Here is a 22,798-nt window from a genome sequence, read left to right as displayed (position 1 = left end):
CTGTTTTAAGTTTTAAGGAAATTCCATTATATACAAAAGTTAAAGGAACAAATTCTGAAATTATAAATTTCAAATTGAGACATTAAAAAATAGCTGAAATAATAATTGTTACAATAAAAAATAACATAAAATAAGACAAAAGAATAGAACGTAATAGAATGTAAAATGAGGCCTGTGTGATACCAGAGTTTCCTTAAAATAAATTTGCCTCCTATTTTAAGGGTCTTTAGGATTCGAATGGTGTTTGTTTTCTAGGATACAATGTGATAAATAGCTCTAGTGCATCACTAGGTTATTCCACAGTGAACTTCCACTATGTGTAAATTCTATCAAAATAGATGCACAACAAAGGAGGAATTTGAAGATTATCTAATTCTATTCCCATCATTTTCCACCACATATGCTGCCTCGTATCTCTTCGAATGATGTAAAACAATATGCCAATTTATAGAATTCTGTATGGATATTTTGGTCACAAATGTGACTGTTTTAAATTTTATAACTGAAATCTTGTGGGATGGCTAAGAACTCAATTGGACAAGGGTCGTCCATCCAATGTAGGTGGCACATTCATCAAGCCCTTTTACTTAACTTTATAGCACATCATTCATCCTTCTCTAGTTCAATGGATTTGGCCTTTAATATCTTATTAAATGCACTTGTAACTGCTGCTTTTAATATATAATTAAAAGTTTGCCTATTAAATCTTTGGATTAATTCTTGATTTAAATTAAATGTGTAACCACAACCTCATTAATCACATGTTAAATATTATATTAAAATTCAAATTTAATTGACCATTGCAATCTCAAATAAATTCTAAATTTAATTAGCAGTTAAAAATAATAAATTCTAGAATTGATTACATAGTTAGTTTTGTATTTAACTAGTTGTTACTATCTATGTAACTCTTGCTTTTATTCAATGCGGTCCACATGTATACTTTGAACGTTAATTTAACATTCGCTCCAGCATTATTTTGAATATAAAAATACTTATTTTAATAAATTCTTAGAGGATTATTTGAATCACTTATGACCTACTTACACAAAGTAGATCCACTCAAAATTATGCTTTAAAATAGCAACTCAACATGCTATTTTTCTAGCAGATCTAATCCAAATGACTCTACTAAAGAGATTTTAATAGATAATCTCAAAGAGTACTATAAAAGAGGGAATTCTATTAATCAAAATAACTTATGAAAATAATAACTAGATGTCCCTATTTATAATTGGGTAAACATACTTTTCTAAGTTAATTTAAATGCTTAAATAGGAAACTAAATTAAACTAAAAATAAAAGATGTAAACATATGTCTAATAAAACAAGAGTTTAAAAGAAAAAAAAACTTTAAATAATTAAATTTATGAAATCTCCTTAAAAACATCCTACACCAATTGTCTTCAATAATTTTAGTTCCTATATATTTGAATTATGAACTAGCTGCCTCAGGCTATATAGAAAAACTTAAAATCGCAACTTGCAACTGTAGCATTATTATTGAAAATTTAATTAAGAGATCAGGGCTCTAGGGTAAGATAATGTACTAGAGATAACATTGCTACAATTCACATTAGAGCATTATTATTTAAAATAAATTTTAATCTTTTGTCATCAAGGGCGCAGTTGTTAGATAAAATAAATGGCCATGTGTTATTGCCGATTCAGTATTATTGTATATGTCCACCTAACGAAAAAAGTAATGCATGAGTTGAAATTACTCCATGTCATGAAGAAAATTCAGTAATAGATGAAACTTTATAGTTAGCCATCCTTTTAAAGAATACTGTAGTTTTCTGAAGATAAATAAATAAACGAATATTGTAGTTAATTGTAGTTTAGTGCATGACATTTTATCGATCAAATTAAACGCCAAATGTTCCATGAATAAAAATTTAAATGGGACAGTTCATTATGACTTTGTCATACAACAAAGTCAAAAGTTCTATTGTAGAATTATTAGTAGGTTCCGTTAAATTTTATTTTGAAAAAGTCATTTTATCCTGAGGGTGGATCTACGACCAACCTATTCTAGTAACCACAACTAATCATAAAAGGGGATGTTGGGAAGGACCCCTCTCTGTTTGGAGCTGCTACTCCATTGGGTCCTAATATAAGACTCACTGTTTTGCCATGTGGTAGAGTCCTAATAGGCTGAGCCATCTCATTGTTGGGATTATGTGCCCTTTAAAGCATATTGATTTATTTATTTTCTTATTAACAAAATATTTGAGATATTTTCAGATATCTTAATTGCTTAAATATTTTGATTAAATAAAGTCGATTTAATCATATTATAGATATTTTATATGATTATCATATAGATTCACAGATGATATAAATACAAGTTATCTTATAATAAAATAAATAAAGTTCATAGTAGATAAATAGAGTTAGACGCTCTATTTATATTTAGACTGTAATAAATTTATTGAATAATTTGTCTTAATCATGTATGAATTTACTGATGTAGTTTGACTACATTGAACTTAATCACATATGAGATTTAATTAACTTTAAAATAACTGTCAAACTTATTAAATCTCATAGACATTGATTTTTATTGTAATCTCAATCTTGAGTTAATTATAGTTTCATGTTTGTGATTGTCATTTCATTTGAGTTACAAATGGACGCGACATATGTTTGTTGTTAAGATTACCCAATATCTTGGTGGAAGCAATTATGAGCAGTGAGATTATAGATTAACAATATAGAATTTGTACAACACATCTCTTGACAGGTTTTCGATATTTGATCATAAAATTCTCTAGGCAGAATGTGTCAACATAATTAATATGTTGAAAATGATCATTAGAGAAAACCAGTAAGTGTCAAAGAATAAGACGTAATTAAATTGATTGGACAGTTGATATATCGATTTAATTAGCGATGTGGTACAAAAGATTGTTCAGTAAAGAAATCAATGTGGCATAGGTCCAATTATTAATCGAAAACACTATCTTAAATAGCATACAATTGTGGTGGTAAGTTCCAATCTTTTAGTGGAGTACATTTGAAATTAAATAATTGGGCTAGACTAGTTTAATTACATGCCTTATTATTGTAGCCACTATTGTATGTACCCATATGATCCCTGGGTTAGCTCATTTAATTGACTGCACCATTACTGGATTAATAAGCAAGATAACTAGTTATTTGGGTTAAAAGTCAAAATATTTTATTTAGTATGAGGCTTCATTTAATAAGCAAGATAACTAGTTATTTAGGTTAAAAGCCTAAATATTTTATTTGGTGGGAGGCTTCATTTAATATGCTTATGTGTAAGGGTGTGTTATTTTATAAGGTGGGCCCCTATAATAAGAACAAGTGCAACGCCACTTTTGATTTCTCTCATATCTTTTAATTTAAATCAAATATTTTGATTTAATAGAATTAAAGAAAAGGGAAATAAATAAGGATTCTAGGGTTTTTACCAAATAGAGATATAAAAATTCTTTGTTTTCTCCACAAAGAAATGATACATGAGTCATAATATATAGATCAGAGAAAAAAGAGTTTTTTTTTTTCTCTAATGTTGAGAGGAAAATTTTCTCTTACTAGTTGCTTTTAGTAGTGATAAAGGCCCTCACACTCAAGTGTAGATCAAACTTGAGTCATAACCCGAAAGATCATTGGAGACGAATCGTGGTCTAACAAGATTATTGATGACAGATTGTGATTTGGGAGCCTAAATTACTTCTACGAAAAAAAAAAGGTAAAGGTGCGATTTCTAAATTATGGTAATTTTATATATTGTATGAGAATTGCAATTCAAATATTTCCGCTGAAAACTATTTTTAAACCAACAATCACCCCCTTAATATGTTGAGGTGGTGGGACAGTTTCACACAAGTTTTTCTTGGGCCAATCAAGCTCTGACGGAGTAGTGAGCTGTTAAGGATAGTGATTTGTCTCGTTATGGGGACTCTATAATTTTCTTTCTTAGATTATATGTTTGGAGGTAGATATTTTCCTTATTTGTGTGGGAGAAATATGTATTTCTCTAATATTAATAAGGGGAGAAATATTATTAACTATGTTAAAAAAGGAAAAATTAAAAAAAAAAAACCAAATAAGACATTCCTCCGAAATTAGCAATAGTATAAATATCAATATCATTTTTATTGAACACTTATATATATATATTCAATAAAAAGAAAAACTAAATATCATGTGTGTATAACGTATGTTTTTTTCCGAGTTTAAAAATAAGTGGAAGATAATTTATCGGGCGTGACTGCATTCCAACACTTTTAAGGTAGCGTTTACTTTTTGGATTGGAGTGGGAATCCTGAGGAGTGGGAATCCTAGGATTGGGAGTGTGGAGTGGGAGTGAGAGTATGTTGTTTACTTACACTGGAATAGAAGTATGGAATGAAGATCAGAATCCAATTTATGTGTTTACTTTATTTTGGATTGGGAGTAAATAGTTTCAAATTACAATTTTATCCTTATTTAAAGAATTATAGTTTTTAATTACAAAGCTAATAAAAAATATATTTAATGAATAAATATTTATTTTATTATATTTGTAAATTTATAATAATTATTAATATTCTTAATTATGAACATCACATTTTTTATCAATTTTAATTCTAATATAAAATGAAACATTATTTTATTTTATTTAATTATATTAAATTTATTATTATATAAAATAATAATATAATATTATTTAGTACAAAATTAATATTTTCTTAGAATAAAATATTTATTATTATTAATATTAAACAAATATAGTACTATTATTTTTAAAATAAATACAATAATATTATATTTATTAATTCTCTATTAATATAATAATATTCTTTTAAAATAATTTTAACTTAGAATCAATACAAATTATTTAGTTAAATATAATAATATTATTCAAATAAATATAATATTATTTATTTTATTTTATTAATTATAAAATATTAAATTGAATTAAAAATAAAAAAAAAAGATAGAAAAGGAAGAGGTGGGAGTGGGAATGGATTCCACTGGGAGTCCCACCTCCCCCAATGGGAGTCCCACTCCCACTCCCGCTCCCCATTCCAAAAATGGATGGGGCTCACGGAATGGGATTCCCACTCCTTCACTAAATAAGTGAAGTAAACACTGGAGTGGGAGGAATCCACACTCCTCACTCCCACTCCAAAAAGTAAATACACCTTAAGTTGATTGGACACAATTCTCTGGTTAAGGATAATAACTTTTCTGTTATTCATAATATTTTAAACATATGAATTCGCCTAATGTGTGCTACAGAATATTTTCGAAGTATGATGGCAGTATTGTTATAATAGCCAGAAGACTGTAAGACTAGTTTTATAAAACCCTGAGAATTGATAATTGTCTTCAACATGTGACTAAAAGACATGAAAATTGTGAAGTTGTCCCAAAATTAAAATTATTTATTAATAGGTGGGGCTATTTGTTTTCTAATTTGTATTACTAAACTAATGCTGAAGTAATTTAGCATCAATGATATCATATGTACGACTCCTTAACGCCATACAAGTACTAATTCATCTTAAGACTTCTTCTTCTTCATCGTCGCACCCCACAATCAATTGATTTGAATTGAATTCAAGACAAACATGTATATTTAAAAATTGAAGAAAGGAAGGAAACGAAATTGATAAATTTGTGCAGGCACCGCTCATGTAGAAAAATACCAAAGCAAAAGTTGTTTTTGTGATTAGAGCTTCCTTTCAATCGTGACTTCAACTAAATCAGAATGTACTTAGGGCTTTGGTAAACAAAAATGATACAACGAACCAACGGCGAAATTTTATGGATTTATAAAGAAAATAAGTTAATGGCATAGTCTAATTGAAGGGTTGTTTTGGTGTAAAATATATGTTTTAAATTAAATGAATGATTGTGTAGAATAAGAAGTATTCAAAGCAAGCAAGATTTTATAGTCTCACTCTTTTTTAATTTTTTAATCCGTCATGTAGGCCCCGTAACTTACAGAGCACGTTGACTTGAGTTAGTTGATTTTTTCCTGATGTTCAATTTGGACCGTTGATTCAATCCAACGGTCCCAATTTCAGATTGCTTTCAAATATAAAATGATTTTTTTTGGGTTATTTTTCGCCACCCCTCATAAGAATCGATAAATATTACCGCGCACCCTAATGTTTCAACAACTATTACTACACACCTATTCCGTTAGAAATCACCGTTAACTTAACTGCTACAAGGATAGAATAGTAAAGTTATAGGGATGAATAAAGGAAAAAGAAAGAAAAAATTTTATTTTTTTCCTTCCTTCACCATAACTCCATTCACACTCCATCTTCGTCTCTCCTCTATTCACATTCCACAACAAGCGCTTATTTCTTCCCTTTTCCATTTACGCTCCCCAGCAAGGGCTGTTCGCTTTTCCCTTCCATCGACGTCACAAGGGTTACATAACCAACTGCACTGCCATAGCAAATGCTCATTTTTGGGTGGAAATAAGCGACGGGAGCGTGACGCGAGATCGGGAGGCTTCTGGCAATTCGCAGAGTCACGGCCTGCTGCTGACTGACGCGGCATCGTCAATGGTGACTAGCAACTGCAAAATCACAACCCTAAAATTTTAGGGTTTCCATGTTATTGTTTACTGATTTTTAAGTTTAGGTATTTTATATTTGTTTGATATATAAATTATTTTGATTGTGCGTAGAAATTCAAAGTTTATGTTGTTTGTGGTGCTTTCAAAGTAAATAATATATTCCAATTAATTTTAGTTTTAGTTTAATTTTATTAAAAAAAAGCTTAATTTATTGTAATTATTTTCGGCATGTATTTCATCATTTTTGTTTTACGTTTTATAATTATCTTTTCAAGAAAATAAATGGGCAACTGCCAAATAATATATTCCTGTAATTTCTTTATAAATATATGGGTCATTTAATAATTACAGTCAATTCAATTTGTACAAGGGACAATGTGGTGATTTCAGTAAATATCTGTCAAAACCGTTAAAGTGAATGGTGATTTCTAATGGAATAGGTGTACGGTGATAGTTGTTGAAAAATTAGGGTGCACGGTAATATTTATCGATTCTTAGGGGGGTGGCGAAAAATAACCCTTTTTTTTATATTTTCTTGTGTGCAAAAGTTTAAGCAGAAACCACAATTCAAATTACGTGTCAGTGGCGTGCAGCCATTTATTTATTATTTATTTGTTTGACTTTCCCTATCACAATTATTTATTTGCTTCGTCAGAATCACCACGTTGGCACTCTCGGCTATTTGATCTATAAATTGGATACTTGAAGAGTATGGAAATTCATTGCGCAGGTTTTTTATTAGGCCTACTGCATCATAATTTTTTTTAAAATTTTTAATATGGACAAATGTGAATAATTTTCTATTATGAACTTTTCAAGTAAAAAAGATTGGTTAGAGAGTTTTCTTATTCCTGATAATAATACTACCAATGATAATTTTAATTTTTTTACAGTCTCTTAATATAGAAAAAGTCATGCTCACAATTAAATAAAGGCATCATATATGTTGGAGCATCTCCAATCTAAAGTAATTAAAATGGGCCGTTGGATATATGTGAAAAGAATCCAAAAACAATTGTAATAATATGCATTCAACGATTTTAGTGACTGTTTTACATTAGAGATGCTCTAATATAGTTAAACCCTTAAATAAAAGGATAAAAATTATTATTACATGTCTATCATATAAGTATTGTTTCACTTCAAATACCAAGATCTCTTGAGATCTAAAGATTATTTATTTATTTATTTGTACTTTGTCTTCCTAAAGAATAAAATTAATAAATAAAATCACTGTACATAAGAATGTTGATTATGTCTATCATGTAACTACTGATTTGACTTAGTTTAGTTACCAAGATCTCATGAGATCTGAAGATTTCCTTCATTTATTTATACTTTCTCTTCCCAAAAATTAATATTAATAAATAGAATCAGTGTGTATGAGAGTACTGATTAAGTTAATCTATCTATATCAACTTGATTAAACTATCTTTCCTTTAAATTCTTTTGTTATGGCAAACTGAAAGATATTTTCTGCAAGTCTTCCGAAAAGGAAATTATAGTCCTAAGGTCATGGTCCAAATAGTGAAGCATTTTGTAACCCAGAACATTAACTTCATGAGGCGCACAATTAAGCATCATCAACATAAAAACTTTTTTAAAAGTAAGTTGAATGATTATATTGGCCATGGTTTATGACCAATTCAATTGGAACGGTAACTCCGTTATCACACCAGTCTTAATCTCTTGGATAGAGATGGCCAACAACCTTTGTCGGCATTAAAGGAATGCTCATGCAGGCTCGAACTTATGTCATGCTGTGCTCATCATGTGCTTCATGCTATGTGGTACGGTGCTGTCTTTTCTTTTTGCTTAGGCCCGACTTGACACACACATATTGTGCCCACGTATGCCATGCCGTCGGCTGTGCTATAAGGTGCTTAAGAAAAAAGCCTAATAAATTTTTTTTATTTTTAAGAGAGAAATATCAAGTCTGTATATTTTCTTTTAGATCCTTGTGCCTTTAGTCAAATTCAATAGAATTAAAAGTTGAAAAGTTAAGAACATATTCAATAATAATAAACTAATAATAGTGAGAGAATAAACTAATAATAGTAAAAAAATGCAATACCAACTATTAAGTTAGATCTTACAGTATTAGAATTCTTTTTTATACTTAACAATAACAAAAAAATATTTTTTATAAGGATCAATTTAATTGTTTCTTTAAACTTACATAAAGTCATATATCATAATTTATAATAACATTAATTCATATATTTTATAAAATCATAATATTTATAATTTTATTTATTAAAATCATAATATCATCTATTCATTTAATAAATTATAAATATAAAATAATTAGAATATTTTTTTGAAATTAAAAATTAAATGAATTTAAAAGTTTGAAATAATAAAATATATTAGAAGATTAAATTTTAAGTTATTTATAAAATTATAAAATTTAAAGTTTATTTTCAAAAAAAATGAAATGCATTTTTAAATACTGTTCTTTAATATATTTCTAATTGTGCAGTCTTTTTAAGGCGTACGTAACTAAATTTTTCTGTTCAACTCAACTCATATGCTTGCCGTACCGCACCTTCCTGCTAAAACGTACTCGTAATCAGTTGGCCATCTCCTTGTTGTGTGGAGTATATTTTTGCTCCAACTAAACTATGCAATTTTTTCCCTTAATTTTTCCCAAAACTTTTTAGTGACCGTAGTATTAGCATCTCCTCTATAGTCTAAATCCTAAGCACCGAAGACGAGACAAGTTGCAAATTTAACGCAGCGCTAGAGCATAATGGAGGCCATGGTAGCATCGCAACCAGTGATTAAAATTGCAGCTATTTGTGGCTCCCTTCGTAAGGCCTCCTTCAATCGTGGCCTCATTCGCTCTGGTACTCTTCTCTTCTCCTCTACTCTTGAGTATTTTTTTTTTCTCCCCGCTAGGTTGTTTCTGATTTAAGGTAATTTAATTGCAGCGATTGAATTAACAAAAGAGTCAGTTAAGGGCATGGAAATAGAGTACATAGACATATCGCCATTGCCAATGCTCAACACCGATCTCGAGGTCGACGGCACTTATCCCCCCGTCGTTGAAGCTTTCCGTCAGAAGATTCTTCAAGCTGATTCCTACCTCTTCGCTTGCCCTGAGTATAATTACTCTGTTACGGGTACCCTCTTAATCATTTTCGCCTTATTCATTTATTTATATTCTATTGAGATGCTAGAGTTTTTGCATCATTATACTCGATGCTCTTTATATTCACCTTAATCTGTTTAGTAAGTGCTTCAGAACGTATTTTTAGGACGTGGGTTCAAGGCCGCAAGGGACTTTTTTCCCCAAAGTTTAGTAGGGATAGATATCTCTCCGCATATTTGAGGGAGTAGATCATTAGACGGTGGGGTTGTAACCTAGATTTCTAATAGATTTCAGGTTTTAAGAATGCCAAAAAAATGGTTTATGTTAGAGCAAATCCCAAAATATAGAGGAGGCTTCTTCTTGTTTATATTTTTTTGGGATTTATTTAGTATTTATTTTTGAAGACTAAATCATTATCATCTCCCTGAATGGTTGAGGGAGTCGATTTCTGAGTTAATTCATGGCAGTTGTAATCTAGACTCCCAGTTGATTTCAGATTGTGATGTATATGTAGATAGTAACTATTTAAAAAAAAAATGCTTCAGATTAGGGGTATCCCAAAATGTAGAAGAGGCTTCTTTTGTTTTTGGTTATCTACCAGAAATTTTTGTGTTATTTGATGTCTTTAGGGATGAAATGTAATCCATAACTATTGCTTTAATGTATTCTTTTGAAGAAACTCAAATGTTAGTTTGATGGACTGTTGTAATTAGATATCAATAAGAAGAGCCATCTCGACAAAAGAAAAAAAGAACTTAGCTCTGTATTTTGGAGGTCTGTTAGTTTAATTTTAGTAATAAATTCATCGGCCTACCTGAATCTTATATCTTTGTGCCACAGTCAAGAATTCATAATTTGTCGAGGTGGACGTATAAAATATCTCAACGTTAGATGTGTACTTGAATTTTTTTTGTATAACTTGTGTCAAAGATTTGAAGTTGATGGTATGCTTTGACAGTGGGAGCAAATGTATTTTAACAGTGTTTGTTAACTGATGATTAATGACAAGGACAACAAGTTACGAGTGTGTAAAATTTAAAGCCCAGTTCTGTTAAAGTTCTTCTATTGGGGTTGAGTCCTTTGCTGAGAGGTGGAAAATGTATTGAGAAATGTAATTTGGCGAGAGAGCTTTAAGTTGCGCTATAGAAAGAGAGTATGCAATTATCTTCTTCTGCTGCTTGCACCCAAATTGGACCCCTGACACCTCTTCCTGTGAAGAGGAGTTGCCTTTAGGCTTAGAAGCCTCTGCAACATGCAAAGGAAATAATTTGTGTTGCCTGTTTATGGTGTAGTTAGTATTGATAAGAGGCACATCAAGTGGCAGACCATTCAAAAACCAACTGATATCACTAGTTGCTAACTTACAATGCTCAAGTACAATTTGCTCAAGTGTAGAGCTTGTCTACAGGACTTTCTTTGTCATATGAGGCTTGGTTGTATCTAAAAGTTTTGCATTTTCAATACTTTAATTGTGGTTGAAATTATTAGAAACTGAAATAACTGGATAATCTAATGTCTTCATATTTTTCTCTTTTTTCTCAAAACTAATTTTTTCCCCCTTTTTTTGAGCAGAAAACTAAATTAATATGTGGTTATTGACATATAACACGTTTCTTGAATTTATCTGCTTCCATCTGCTTACCGACCTTTTTTCCTCCTTTGTGCAAGGGCCTTTGAAGAATGCAATTGACTGGGCATCTAGACCACCAAATGTTTGGGCTGACAAAGCTGCTGCCATCGTAAGTGCTGCTGGAGGTTCTGGCGGGGCACGAGCACAATATCACCTTCGCCAAATTGGAGTTTATCTTGATCTTCATTTCGTCAATAAACCGGAGTATTTCTTAAACGCATTCCAACCTCCTGCTAAGTTTGATAGCGATGGCAATTTGATTGACGAAGAATCCAAGGAGAAGTTAAAAGCAGTTCTTCTTGCCTTAAGGGCATTTACCTTGCGACTCCAAGGTATTTGCTAAATTAAGGTATATTAATGTTTGATTCATTTTGTAGTTCGACCTTTGATTAATGGGATGATATTGCTTCACACGGACCTTCATATTCTTTTGGACTCACAAATATGATGTCCAATTTCTCCCAAATACTTCTGCCTGCTTGCTTACAAAGGACAACAGGGTTTATTATGTATGCTTGTCATTCATAGTCAATAAAAATATGTGGGAAGCGATATTCCTTATCGCAAACTGTGTTTATTTTCCATTTGCATTATTAACTTGTCATAAAAATTATTTTTGATGCTATTTAACTTCACTCGGAATAATATTCTGCAATCCTTCAAAATTTTTGTTGATTCGGCGTGTTTGTGCTTTGTATGAGCCACCAAAAAAGAAAAAGAAAGTACGGATGATGAGAAATCCCGGGCTGGCTTTAGCCCTGCATAGCAGTGGGAGTTTGAGGCCCGAATTCTGGCTTGCAAATATAAGCCCTAGCCCGAGTCGATTATCAATCTTAAATTTTAATTTATATTTTCTAAATACACTCATTCTTTTGTAAATTTTGACCAAAAATTTATAACTAAAGTTTTAAAGCCTAATCCAAAAGATTATAAAACATCTCATTTATTTTTTGTTTTCAAATTTAATTTTTCAAAAAATTTAAAAATTCATTAGGGCTGAACCTGGGCTTGAGTCAATAATGTCCGGCCCAGCCCATTTACTAACCTATTGAAAAGTAAGATTATTGCTCTGGGATGGGTGGAATCTTTTGCGAAAAATGCATCTATTTGAATCTGGATGATGTTATAATAAAATGCTATGTCAAAAATAGAAATTGCTAACGGGTCGGCCCGGCACGGCACTGTCCATTAATTTTGTGGGCTGTGCCGTGCCAAGTAATTTGTTCATATTAAATAAATTTTATTATCAAGAAAGCATAATGATGATATATACAGGCTAACTAAACTATAGTGCTTTTAATATAACAAATTAAAAACAAATTCAATTTTAATTGTAATTTGACAGATTCTTATTAGATTTACAGTTACTAAATTTAATTAGAATTTAAATAATTCAACAATAATAGTAAAAATTGATATTTGATAAATGATAAACAACAAGCAACAGCTTATAAATTACAATATTTTTTCAACTCTTATTAATTAAACATGCACGCACACTACATGAGACTTGAACCCATCACCGATGTGATTACGTGCCTACATCTAACAACTTAAGCTTAAAATACAAGCAAGTAAATGCATTACTTTCCAAAACATTTAGTAAAGTGCGCGCACACTTTTTCTCATCTGATAAAACATGTTAATATATTCAAATCCGGATAGACAATGGAAAAAATGATGATTTAAGTGTCTTGTACCATACATTAGAATTGGTAACTTTGAATATAGAAACTATTACAAGCGATGATGGTGATACAAATCTTGATGATGTTGACAATGATGATATTCACGTTGAAGTTGATAATAATGACGACGATGATAATGACAATGACAACGAATATTAAAATTTTCAAGAATGTTTTATTGTTTTAAAATGGCTATAATATGTAAACAATATATAGTTTAGTGGGTGCCAATCTAGTTGGGACGTGATGTAAACTATAGTAATGTAAACTACATCATATTTTATTTTATTTTTAATTTGTAGTAATTTGTAGTTTTTCATTACATAAAAATAAATTTTATTTTATTTATCTCTCAGATAATGCTATTTTCAATTTAATTGAGTAATATTTTTATTTGTTCTTAAGTTTAAATTATTAATATTATCCAAATCATTCAATTAAATTTAAATAACCTCACTTAATACATTTATCAATGTGACTACATGAGAATGTCACTAGTTTTAAAGGATAAATGTGAAATTAGAAATATAGTACAAATTTTAAAATTTAATTTTTAAGTTTGAACTTTAAATTTGTATTTTATTTTTCTATTACAGAATAAAATAAGAAATAAAAAAAATTCAAAATTGCCATGGACCAACACCGGTGACCCCTTAATGGGTTCATGCCCATGCCATGCCCAGGGACAGTCCATTTCATTCCTAGTACGACATGGCCCATCAACTAAAAAGCTTCGCCTGTCATTGCCCATCAATTTGTTGTGCCGTGCCATCACACAGTATGAACACGAGCTATTTCGCTCCATGCCCATGAGTTGGCATTGCCTATCTCTACTTAAAAACATCTCAGCAGCATCTTATAGCAAATTTCCCTAATTTATGAAAATAAACAAAATAGAATGTGTCTTCTGCACTCTTTATAATTATTTCATTGGGTTCAAACAAGTAAGTTAGTTATTATATTGAAGTGATGAATGTAGATAAAAATAAAAAAAGTAAGGAGCTAATTGCAATTTGTTAGTGGCGAACTCACAAAAGACAAAATGGGAAAATGATGCCATGAGGACACCATAGCCTGACCCGTTTTTAGATTAGCTTACGATGAGAACTAGGTTGCTAAAATTTTGCAAGATTCATTAAGCAATCATGCCTTATTCAAGAAACTAATCTGTCTAAATTGAGTATTCAAGATAGTCAATACTTTTTCAATGTTATTCAATCTTCTAAATCTGATTTGGAGTGACTTACTTGAAGAACAAACAAGGCATTTGTCAAATTAGGAAGAAAAATCAGGCACAATTTTTGTTTTCTAATCTATTATGGAAACAAGATCTTTTGTTTCCTTTGTATTTTAAGATCTTTTATTTTCTTTTTACTTTAGGTTATATTTAGCAATGAGGAAAATCTTATTTTAGTTAAATTCAACTTCATGTAACCTTATTAGGAACTTTAGATATGAGTTTATGATAGTGAGAGCTTTCTAAGACGACTCAAAATTATTAATTACTCTTAAGTATAAGAGTGTCTAGTTATAATATAAACGGGTAAGTCCAAGATTGAACCACAGTAAATCTATAAGTCTAGAAATCAATTGTTAAACAAAAATTAACTGTAGAAAAAGAAATTAATAAAGACCAATCTTGAAAAATGCTAAGGTTACGGGAACCACTCTCGGTTTTTAAATTATGGTCATAATACTCTTATATTTATATTTTACATTTCTTCTCCCAATTAATTATTATGCCATGTAATTCTTAATAAACCATTTGTATGAATAAATAGGACCAAGTACTTAATGTGCCACAACTATGTTGGAATGTCGACATTATATAAAAAATTCCATATAGATCCAAGAAGATTTAGATTTATAAATTAACATAATATAAAAGTAACCAGTAAAGGAAAAAAAAATACAAATTATAAACTATAACAATTAAAATAAATTTAAAACTCAACTGAGAGAGTAATTAATTCTATGATTTGAATCCTTAAACTTGACTTTTCACCTTATCTTATAAAATTTAGCCACTAATGTTTAAAAGGAAAACACTCAATTTACTTAGTAAACTTTGTGAAGTACAATATAAGAAAATTGAAAACAAAGGGAAAGGAAACATATTTTTTCCTGTAAAATTCACTCTAGATTTACACTTAGAGTGCTCATCCCTAAAAGTCCAACAGACAATTCTCTCTCCTTTTGTTATTTCTTTCAAAACTTAGCACATAGAGCTCTTGCCTTTTTATAGGCAAATTTTATGTGATCAAGTGTGGGTCTTTACATAATATTTTGGTGAGCTTACAATCACAACCATTTAGATTAGACTTAGTAGTACCATCCAAGGTCTAAAATTTGCAACCATTAGGATCGTTGGATTTAACATAATCAATGGCAATGATTGATTTGAATCCTTAAACTTGACTTTTCACCTTATCTTATAAAATTTAGCCACTAATGTTTAAAAGGAAAACACTCAATTTACTTAGTAAACTTTGTGAAGTACAATATAAGAAAATTGAAAACAAAGGGAAAGGAAACATATTTTTTCCTGTAAAATTCACTCTAGATTTACACTTAGAGTGCTCATCCTTAAAAGTCCAACAGACAATTCTCTCTCCTTTTGTTATTTCTTTCAAAACTTAGCACATAGAGCTCTTGCCTTTTTATAGGCAAATTTTATGTGATCAAGTGTGGGTCTTTACATAATATTTTGGTGAGCTTACAATCACAACCATTTAGATTAGACTTAGTAGTACCATCCAAGGTCTAAAATTTGCAACCATTAGGATCGTTGGATTTAACATAATCAATGGCAATGATTGAAGTCAAAGTGGGACCCTTTTTTTGCTCTTTTGTCAATGTGGTTGAGTTAGTTTTTCAAGGTATTTGATCTACCCAATTTGATGTGCAAAATCTAGTACAACCATTTAGCAATAATGCCATATTAAAGGGATAGAAAATCTCCAATGGCTCATGAGTTTCTAGAATCCAAGTTTCTTATCCATTTTTCCAATCCAAGCATGGTGATTTTATGGAACTACTACAAAACACAAAAAATCATAATTAAAAATAAATAAAGATTAATAATTCATCAAATAGGTTAGAGATTTATAAATGTAATGAATTGTTAGTGTTATCAACACTGTAAGTGAACAATGATAACTTAATCTTTATTAAATTTACACTTTTTTGTGATAATCAATTTTATCTTTAGTTCTTTAAAGAACTTTTAGAACTTTTCAAGATTTCATTGGCATTTGTTTTTTAGTTATCACTCACAATCTTTCTCTTCTATCATTGGTTCTTATCTATAAATAAAGGATTAAGATGTTTATTTTATTGTTATTTGAATCTAAATTAGAATGATCCTTGGCAAAAGAACCTCATTGAATGTAGAATCTCATTAATCTTTGTGAGGTTAACATCAATTGTTATTAGAGCTTAGGTTCTAAATCATGTTTGATCTATTCTGAATTTATTTAGTTTCTCTAATTCTGCATACTTTCATTTTTTGTTTCTTAATTTTTTATTAAATCCACAAACCTATCTTTCTTAATTCTTCTTTTCCCCAACTTTTCTCTAATCCTTCAAGTTCTCTTCATTCTCATTCAAAATTGAAAAAAATGAAATTAAGAAAATTCTAAAAATCAATTGAATCTAAAGTGTACCTTGCTATTCAAGTTTTTCTTGTTCATTTTTTCTACAATTCAACTTAAAAAAGAAGAAGAGCATTCTAAATTCTAACTGCATCAAGATTCATATTCTTATCTATCTTTCTTTGTTTAAGTTTTGATTTATTGAATTTGCATTATTGTAAGTGCATTTTGATTTAGTTTAGTTAAGTTCGATAAAGAACTGAAAGAGAAAAATCAAAGAGTCTAAGCTTATATGAGGGTAAAAGCCATATTTAAGTAAAAGCGAGTGTGAGTGCTTGTTTCATTATCAATTGGGAAGCATAAAGATAAGGTTGTGTGTGTTAACATGAATATGTTAATAATATTGATTTTGATGATAACAAATTTTAAATGGTTTTTGATAAAAATATTGGAGCTATTTCTTAATAAACGAAAGCCTTAATAATCATTCCATTCTTTCTTCATAAAAAATGGACTTTCAAATTAGAAAAAGATTCTCTGCAAAAACTGATTTAAAATGCAATTCTGGTTATAAACGGTGAACCGTTTATTTAAACGGTTAACCGATAACATCTAGAGAGCAACATATTGCCTAAAGCTCTAACCGTTTATGAAAAATGGAAAACACAAAAGATGGGATGGCTACTAGAACTTAACAGTGAACCGTTTATTTAAACGGTTAACCGATAACGTCCAGAATTGAAGATTGTCATCCTCTGGCACTGATTAACAAAACCTGATAAGGCTAAATTATTTTGCAGGTTACTGGAGCCAAACGGCTAACCATTTATTACAAACGGTTAACCGATAATATCCAGAGAAGCCACTTCATGCAAGTCCTTAACCGCTTAATGTAAACGGATAACTGATGTTCATTTTGCAGGTTATTGGAGATAAACGGCAAACTGTTTGTTATAAACGGTTAACCGATAATATCCAGAGAAGTCACTTCATGCAAATCCTTAACCGTTTAGTGTAAATAAATAACTAATGTTCATCTTGCAGGTCTTTGGAATTTAACGGTGAAAGGTTAATCCTAAACGACAAACCGTTTATTTGAAATCTGGCCCAACGGTAACTTTGACCAACCGAAATGGTTAACCGTTTAGGGTTAACGGCGAACCGTTTTCAGTCCGACAATTTATAACGGCTAGATTTTCAGCTCCAGATATAAATAAGCTCATTCAAATCCAAAGAAGGTTGATCACAACACTACCACTGAGCTTATATCCGAGAATACAATCTGCATAGAGCTTTAAACACATTCTCTTCATTTACTCACACATTAGGCATTGATTTGTAATCTTAAATATTGTGTGAGAGAAAAACAATTTGCAATCTTTACTTTGAGTGATTGTAAGTGTTGGGATACACTTGAGTTAAGAGATTGGGGATAATCTCTTGTTGTAAAGGTCCATTGACACCTTGGAAGTCAATTGTAAGCGTTTGAAGGCTTGGGTGGCTAGCTTAGTGAAATCCTCAAGCCCGGTGAGCTTGGAGGCGTGGACGTAGGCGGGGATTGCCGAACCACGTATCATTGTGTTTGCTCTCTCTTCCCTTATCTTTTTATATTGTGATTTATTTATCTGTTAATGCTTTAAATTTGTGTTGGATTTGCATTGAGTTTTTCTTTAGAATTAAATAATTTTTAATATCCCAATTCACCCCCTCTTGGGTTTGCCTAGTTAGTATTTCAATTGGTATCAGAGCCTTGTTCTCTTATTAAGACTTAATCGTCTAAGAGTAAAAGATCCATGGCAACCCTGATTCAACCTTTAGAGAAGGGCAATCTACAACTAGACTACCATTTTTTGATGGTAATGACTATGCTTATTGGAAAACTAGAATGAGAATCTATTTGTAAGCCTTAGATTATGAAATTTGGGAAGTTGTTTGTGATGGTCCGTTCATGCCTACATTTAAAGATGAAGTAGGAGATGATATTCCTAAACCGTCGAGTCAATGGAGTGAGTTAGAAAAAAGAAAGATGTCTCTAAACTCCACGGCTATGAATGTTTTATTTTGTGCCCTTGATAAGAAAGAATTCCATAGAGTATCTAGTTGTGAAAGTGCACAAAAAATATGGAACAAACTTGAAGTTGTCTATGAAGGGACAAATCAAGTTAAAGAGTCTAAAATCAGTAGATACACTCATCAATATGAGCTGTTCCAAATGGAACAAAATGAGAATGTGTATTCTATGTATACTAGATTCACGGACATAGTGAACACTCTAGGTGCCTTGGGGAAGACCTTCTCAAATAGCGAGAAAGTTAAGAAAATCATTAGGTCACTTCCAAAAGAATGGAGACCTAAAAGAACTGCCATTGAAGAGGCTAAAGATTTAAATACTTTACCTCTTGATAATTTAATTGGTTCTCTCATTTCATATGAAGAGGATTTAGCTGCAGAAAAAGGACATAAAGAGAAGAAGAAAAGCATTGCTCTTAAAGCTTCAAAACATGAGAGTGATGGGGAGAGTGAACCGGAAGATGAAGAGCTAGCCATGCTAGCAAGGAGGTTCAAAAAATTCTTCAAGAAAATCGGAGAGTGGAAAAATTTCAGAAACTTTAAGAACCATAGGGAGAAGAAGGAAGCAATCACATGCTATGAATGTAGAAACCTGGACATATAAGATCAGAGTGCCCACTTATCAACAAACTCAAGAAGAAAGCAATGGTTGCAACTTGGGATGATAGTGAGGAAGAATCAAGTGATGAAGAAGGATCGCAAGAAGTATCAAACCTAGCACTCATCGCAATAAGAGGGGATGATGATCTCAATGAGGTAAGTGATCCCACCTATGATGAATTGTATGATGCTTTTAAAGATTTGCATAACGAGTTGATGAAGATTGGTAAAAAGAATTTATGTCTTAAAAATGAAATGACAAAGCTTAAAATGAAAATGAATCTCTAAATGCAAGAATTGTATGCCTAGAAATAGAGAACAAAACATTGTATGATGAAATTGCATTATCAAATAAGAAACCTAGCATTTTACATGAGCATCTAGAATCACATATAGATGAGTTGAAAAATGAGAGCGAAATGCTCAAGAAAAAGAGTAATGAATTGAATGAAATTGTTTTGAAATTTACAAATGGGCAAAAGATGTTGGATAATATGCTTAACTCACAAAAATGTGTTTTTGATAAAGGAGGACTTGGATATAAGCCTAACTTGAAGCAAAAGTATTATAAGAATTATTTTGTTAAAGCTACCTCCACAAATGATCATAAGATTGTATGTCATTATTGTAATCAAAATGGTCACATGAAATATAGATGTCCCATGAAAAGGAATGCATATTATGGTGTCAAATGTATTTGGGTTCCAAAAGGAACCGTTGCTAACTCTCAAGGACTCAAAAAGCTTTGGGTACCTAAAACTTGAGATTTTTCCTTGTAGGGCTTGAAGAAGAAGAAAAATAAATGGTACTTGGATAGCGGTTGCTCAAGGCATATGACCGGAAACTATCATGGTTCTCAAGCTTCACCAAAATTGAAAATGGTGGAGATGTATCTTTTGGAGACAACTCAAAAGGAAAAATTCTTGGAATGGGAAATGTTGGTAAAGTCTCCTTAACTCTAATTGAGAATGTATGTTTGGTTGAGAACTTGAAACACAACTTAATTAGCATTAGTCAATTATGTGACAAAGGTTATAAAGTTATCTTTGACAAATTTAGTTGTGTTATTGAGAACTCATGTGATGGCAAAATCTTGTTTGTTGGTAATAGATGTGGTAATGTTTATATCATTGACATAGAATGTGCATCTACTCTTGATAAATATTTTTCCGCATTGCATGATGATAGTTGGCTATGGCATAGAAGATTAGGTCATGAAAGTATGGATTTAATTTCAAAAATTTCAAAAAATGATTTAGTTAAAGGTCTTCCGAAAATTGGTTTTCAAAAGGATAAGATTTGTGAAGCTTGTCAATTTGGAAAACAAATCAAAACCTCTTTCAAAAATAAAAACCATATCTCTTCTTCAAAACCACTTGAACTCCTTCACTTAAATCTTTTTGGGCCATCTAGATATGCTAGTCTAAATGGCAAGTATTATGCATTTGTGATAGTGGATGATTTTTCTAGATATACATAGGTATTATTCTTAGCCAATAAGGATGATGCACTTGATGCTTTTAAAGTGCTTTATAAGAAATTACAAAATGAAAAAGGGTATGATATTATATGCATTAGGAGTGATCATGGAGGAGAATTTAAAAATCATGCATTTGAGAACTTTTGCAATAACCTTGGCATTGGGCATCAATTTTCATCACCTAGGACTCCACAACAAAATGGAGTTGTTGAGAGAAAGAATAGGTCTATTCAAGAAATGGCTAGGACCATGTTAAATGAAAATGCTTTACCTAAATATTTTTGGGCCGAAGCCGTCAACACCACTTGCTATGTTTTAAATCGGGTGTTGATTAGATCTTATCTCAACAAAACTCCCTATGAGCTTTGGAAAGATAGAAAACCCAACATTGGTTATTTCAAAGTTTTTGGATGCAAATGTTTTATTTTAAACACAAAAGATAATTTTGGTAAATTTGATCCAAAATATGATGTTGGCATCTTTCTTGGGTATTCAAACACAAGCAAAGCTTATAGAGTGTATAATAAAAGAACTTTAGTTGTGGAAGAATCCATGCATGTTACGTTTGATGAGTCTAACCCTTCTTCTGCGGAGAAAGGAGTTGCTAATGATGATGCAGATGGAGATTTACGAGAAGAATCATCAAAAGAGACTTAAGAGAATGCATCACAAGAAAATCAAGAGGATAGACAAGAACAGCAAACAAATACGGAGTTGGAACAACAAGAAGGTATTTCTCAAACACTCCCCAAGGAGTGGAGGTATATCTCTTCACATCCTATATATGTAATTTTAGGAGATCCTTCAAGAGGTGTTACAACTAGATCATCTCTTAAGAATACTTGTGAGCATAATGCGTTTATCTCTCAAATTGAACCCAAATCCTTTGCGGATGCGGAAAATGATGAATCTTAGATTATGACAATGCAAGAGGAGTTAAATCAATTTGAAAGAAACAATGTGTGAGAATTAGTTCCTAAATCAGAACATGAATCTATAATAGGTACTAAATGGGTGTTTAGAAATAAGATGGATGAATCCGGTGTGGTTGTAAGAAATAAAGCTAGATTAGTGGCTCAAGGTTACAACCAAGAAGAAGGAATTGATTTTGATGAAACCTTTGCACCTATAGCAAGGTTAGAATCCATTAGGATGTTGTTAGCATATGCATGTCATAAAGATTTTATTTTATATCAAATGGATGTCAAGAGTGCTTTCTTAAATGGATATATTTTGGAGGAAGTTTATGTGAAACAACCTCCTGGTTTTGAAAATGAAAAATTTCCAAATCATGTTTATAAGTTGATTAAAGCCTTGTATGGATTAAAACAAGCACCTAGAGCATGGTATGATAGACTTAAAAATTTCTTGCTAGAAAATGATTTTTCTATGGGTAAAGCGGATACTACTCTATTTGTTAAGCATAAGAACCAAGACATACTTATTGTTCAAATTTATGTTGATGATATTATCTTTGGTTCTACTAATGAGTTATTGTGTAAAGAATTTTCATTGTGTATGAGCAAAGAATTTGAGATGAGTATGATGGGAGAGTTGAAATACTTCCTTGGACTTCAAATCAAACAAAACGAGGAAGGAATTTTCATAAATCAAGCCAAGTACGTAAAGGATCTACTCAAACGATTCGGCATCGATGACTCAAAGACCAAGAATACACCAATGAGCACAACAACCAAGCTGGACAAAGATGAAAAAGGCAAATAAGTGGATATCAAAATGTATCGAGGTATGATCGGATCCCTACTTTATTTGACTGCAAGTAGACCTGATATCATGTTTAGTGTATGTTTGTCTGTAAGATTTCAGTAACGTCCCAAGGAATCCCATTTGCTTGCTGTTAAAAGAATTTTCGGTTATTTGAGTGGAACCATAGATATTGGCCTTTGGTATCCTAGGGGAACTCATATAGATTTAACATGTTATTCGGATGCGGACTTTGCCGGTTATAAAGTGGATAGGAAGAGCACTAGTGGTACTTGCTATATTTTAGGACACTCTCTTGTTTCATGGTTTAGCAAGAAACAAAATTCTGTCGCACTTTCAACTACTGAGGCTGAATATATAGCTGC

General features: G+C 31.1%; 1 protein-coding gene across 1 annotated transcript; it reads left to right on the top strand.

Moving 5' to 3' along the window:
* The first annotated feature begins 9,090 nt into the window (after positions 1–9,090).
* LOC102629745 (NADPH:quinone oxidoreductase) lies at positions 9,091–11,861 on the top strand. Its single transcript, XM_006494010.4, has 3 exons — positions 9,091–9,402; positions 9,487–9,678; positions 11,316–11,861. Exons 1-3 carry the CDS (start codon positions 9,306–9,308, stop codon positions 11,618–11,620), a joined length of 594 nt encoding a protein of 197 aa, XP_006494073.2. The 5' UTR covers positions 9,091–9,305; the 3' UTR covers positions 11,621–11,861.
* The last annotated feature ends 10,937 nt before the right edge of the window (positions 11,862–22,798 follow it).

This window comes from Citrus sinensis, chromosome 5, assembly GCF_022201045.2.
Source record: "Citrus sinensis cultivar Valencia sweet orange chromosome 5, DVS_A1.0, whole genome shotgun sequence".
Classification (NCBI taxonomy): Eukaryota; Viridiplantae; Streptophyta; class Magnoliopsida; order Sapindales; family Rutaceae; genus Citrus; species Citrus sinensis.
Note: the sequence above shows the minus strand (reverse complement) of the source record. Positions and strands in the feature narration are given on the sequence as shown.

What these genes read in the sequence shown, in the direction of transcription:
- LOC102629745 (XM_006494010.4), top strand. Translation starts at nt 9,306, where the DNA reads ATGGAGGCCATGGTAGCATCGCAACCAGTGATTAAAATTGCAGCTATT. An exon ending in TCGTGGCCTCATTCGCTCTG is followed by an intron (nt 9,403 to 9,486) that starts GTACTCTTCTCT and finishes ATTTAATTGCAG; the next exon opens with CGATTGAATTAACAAAAGAG. An exon ending in GTATAATTACTCTGTTACGG is followed by an intron (nt 9,679 to 11,315) that starts GTACCCTCTTAA and finishes CCTTTGTGCAAG; the next exon opens with GGCCTTTGAAGAATGCAATT.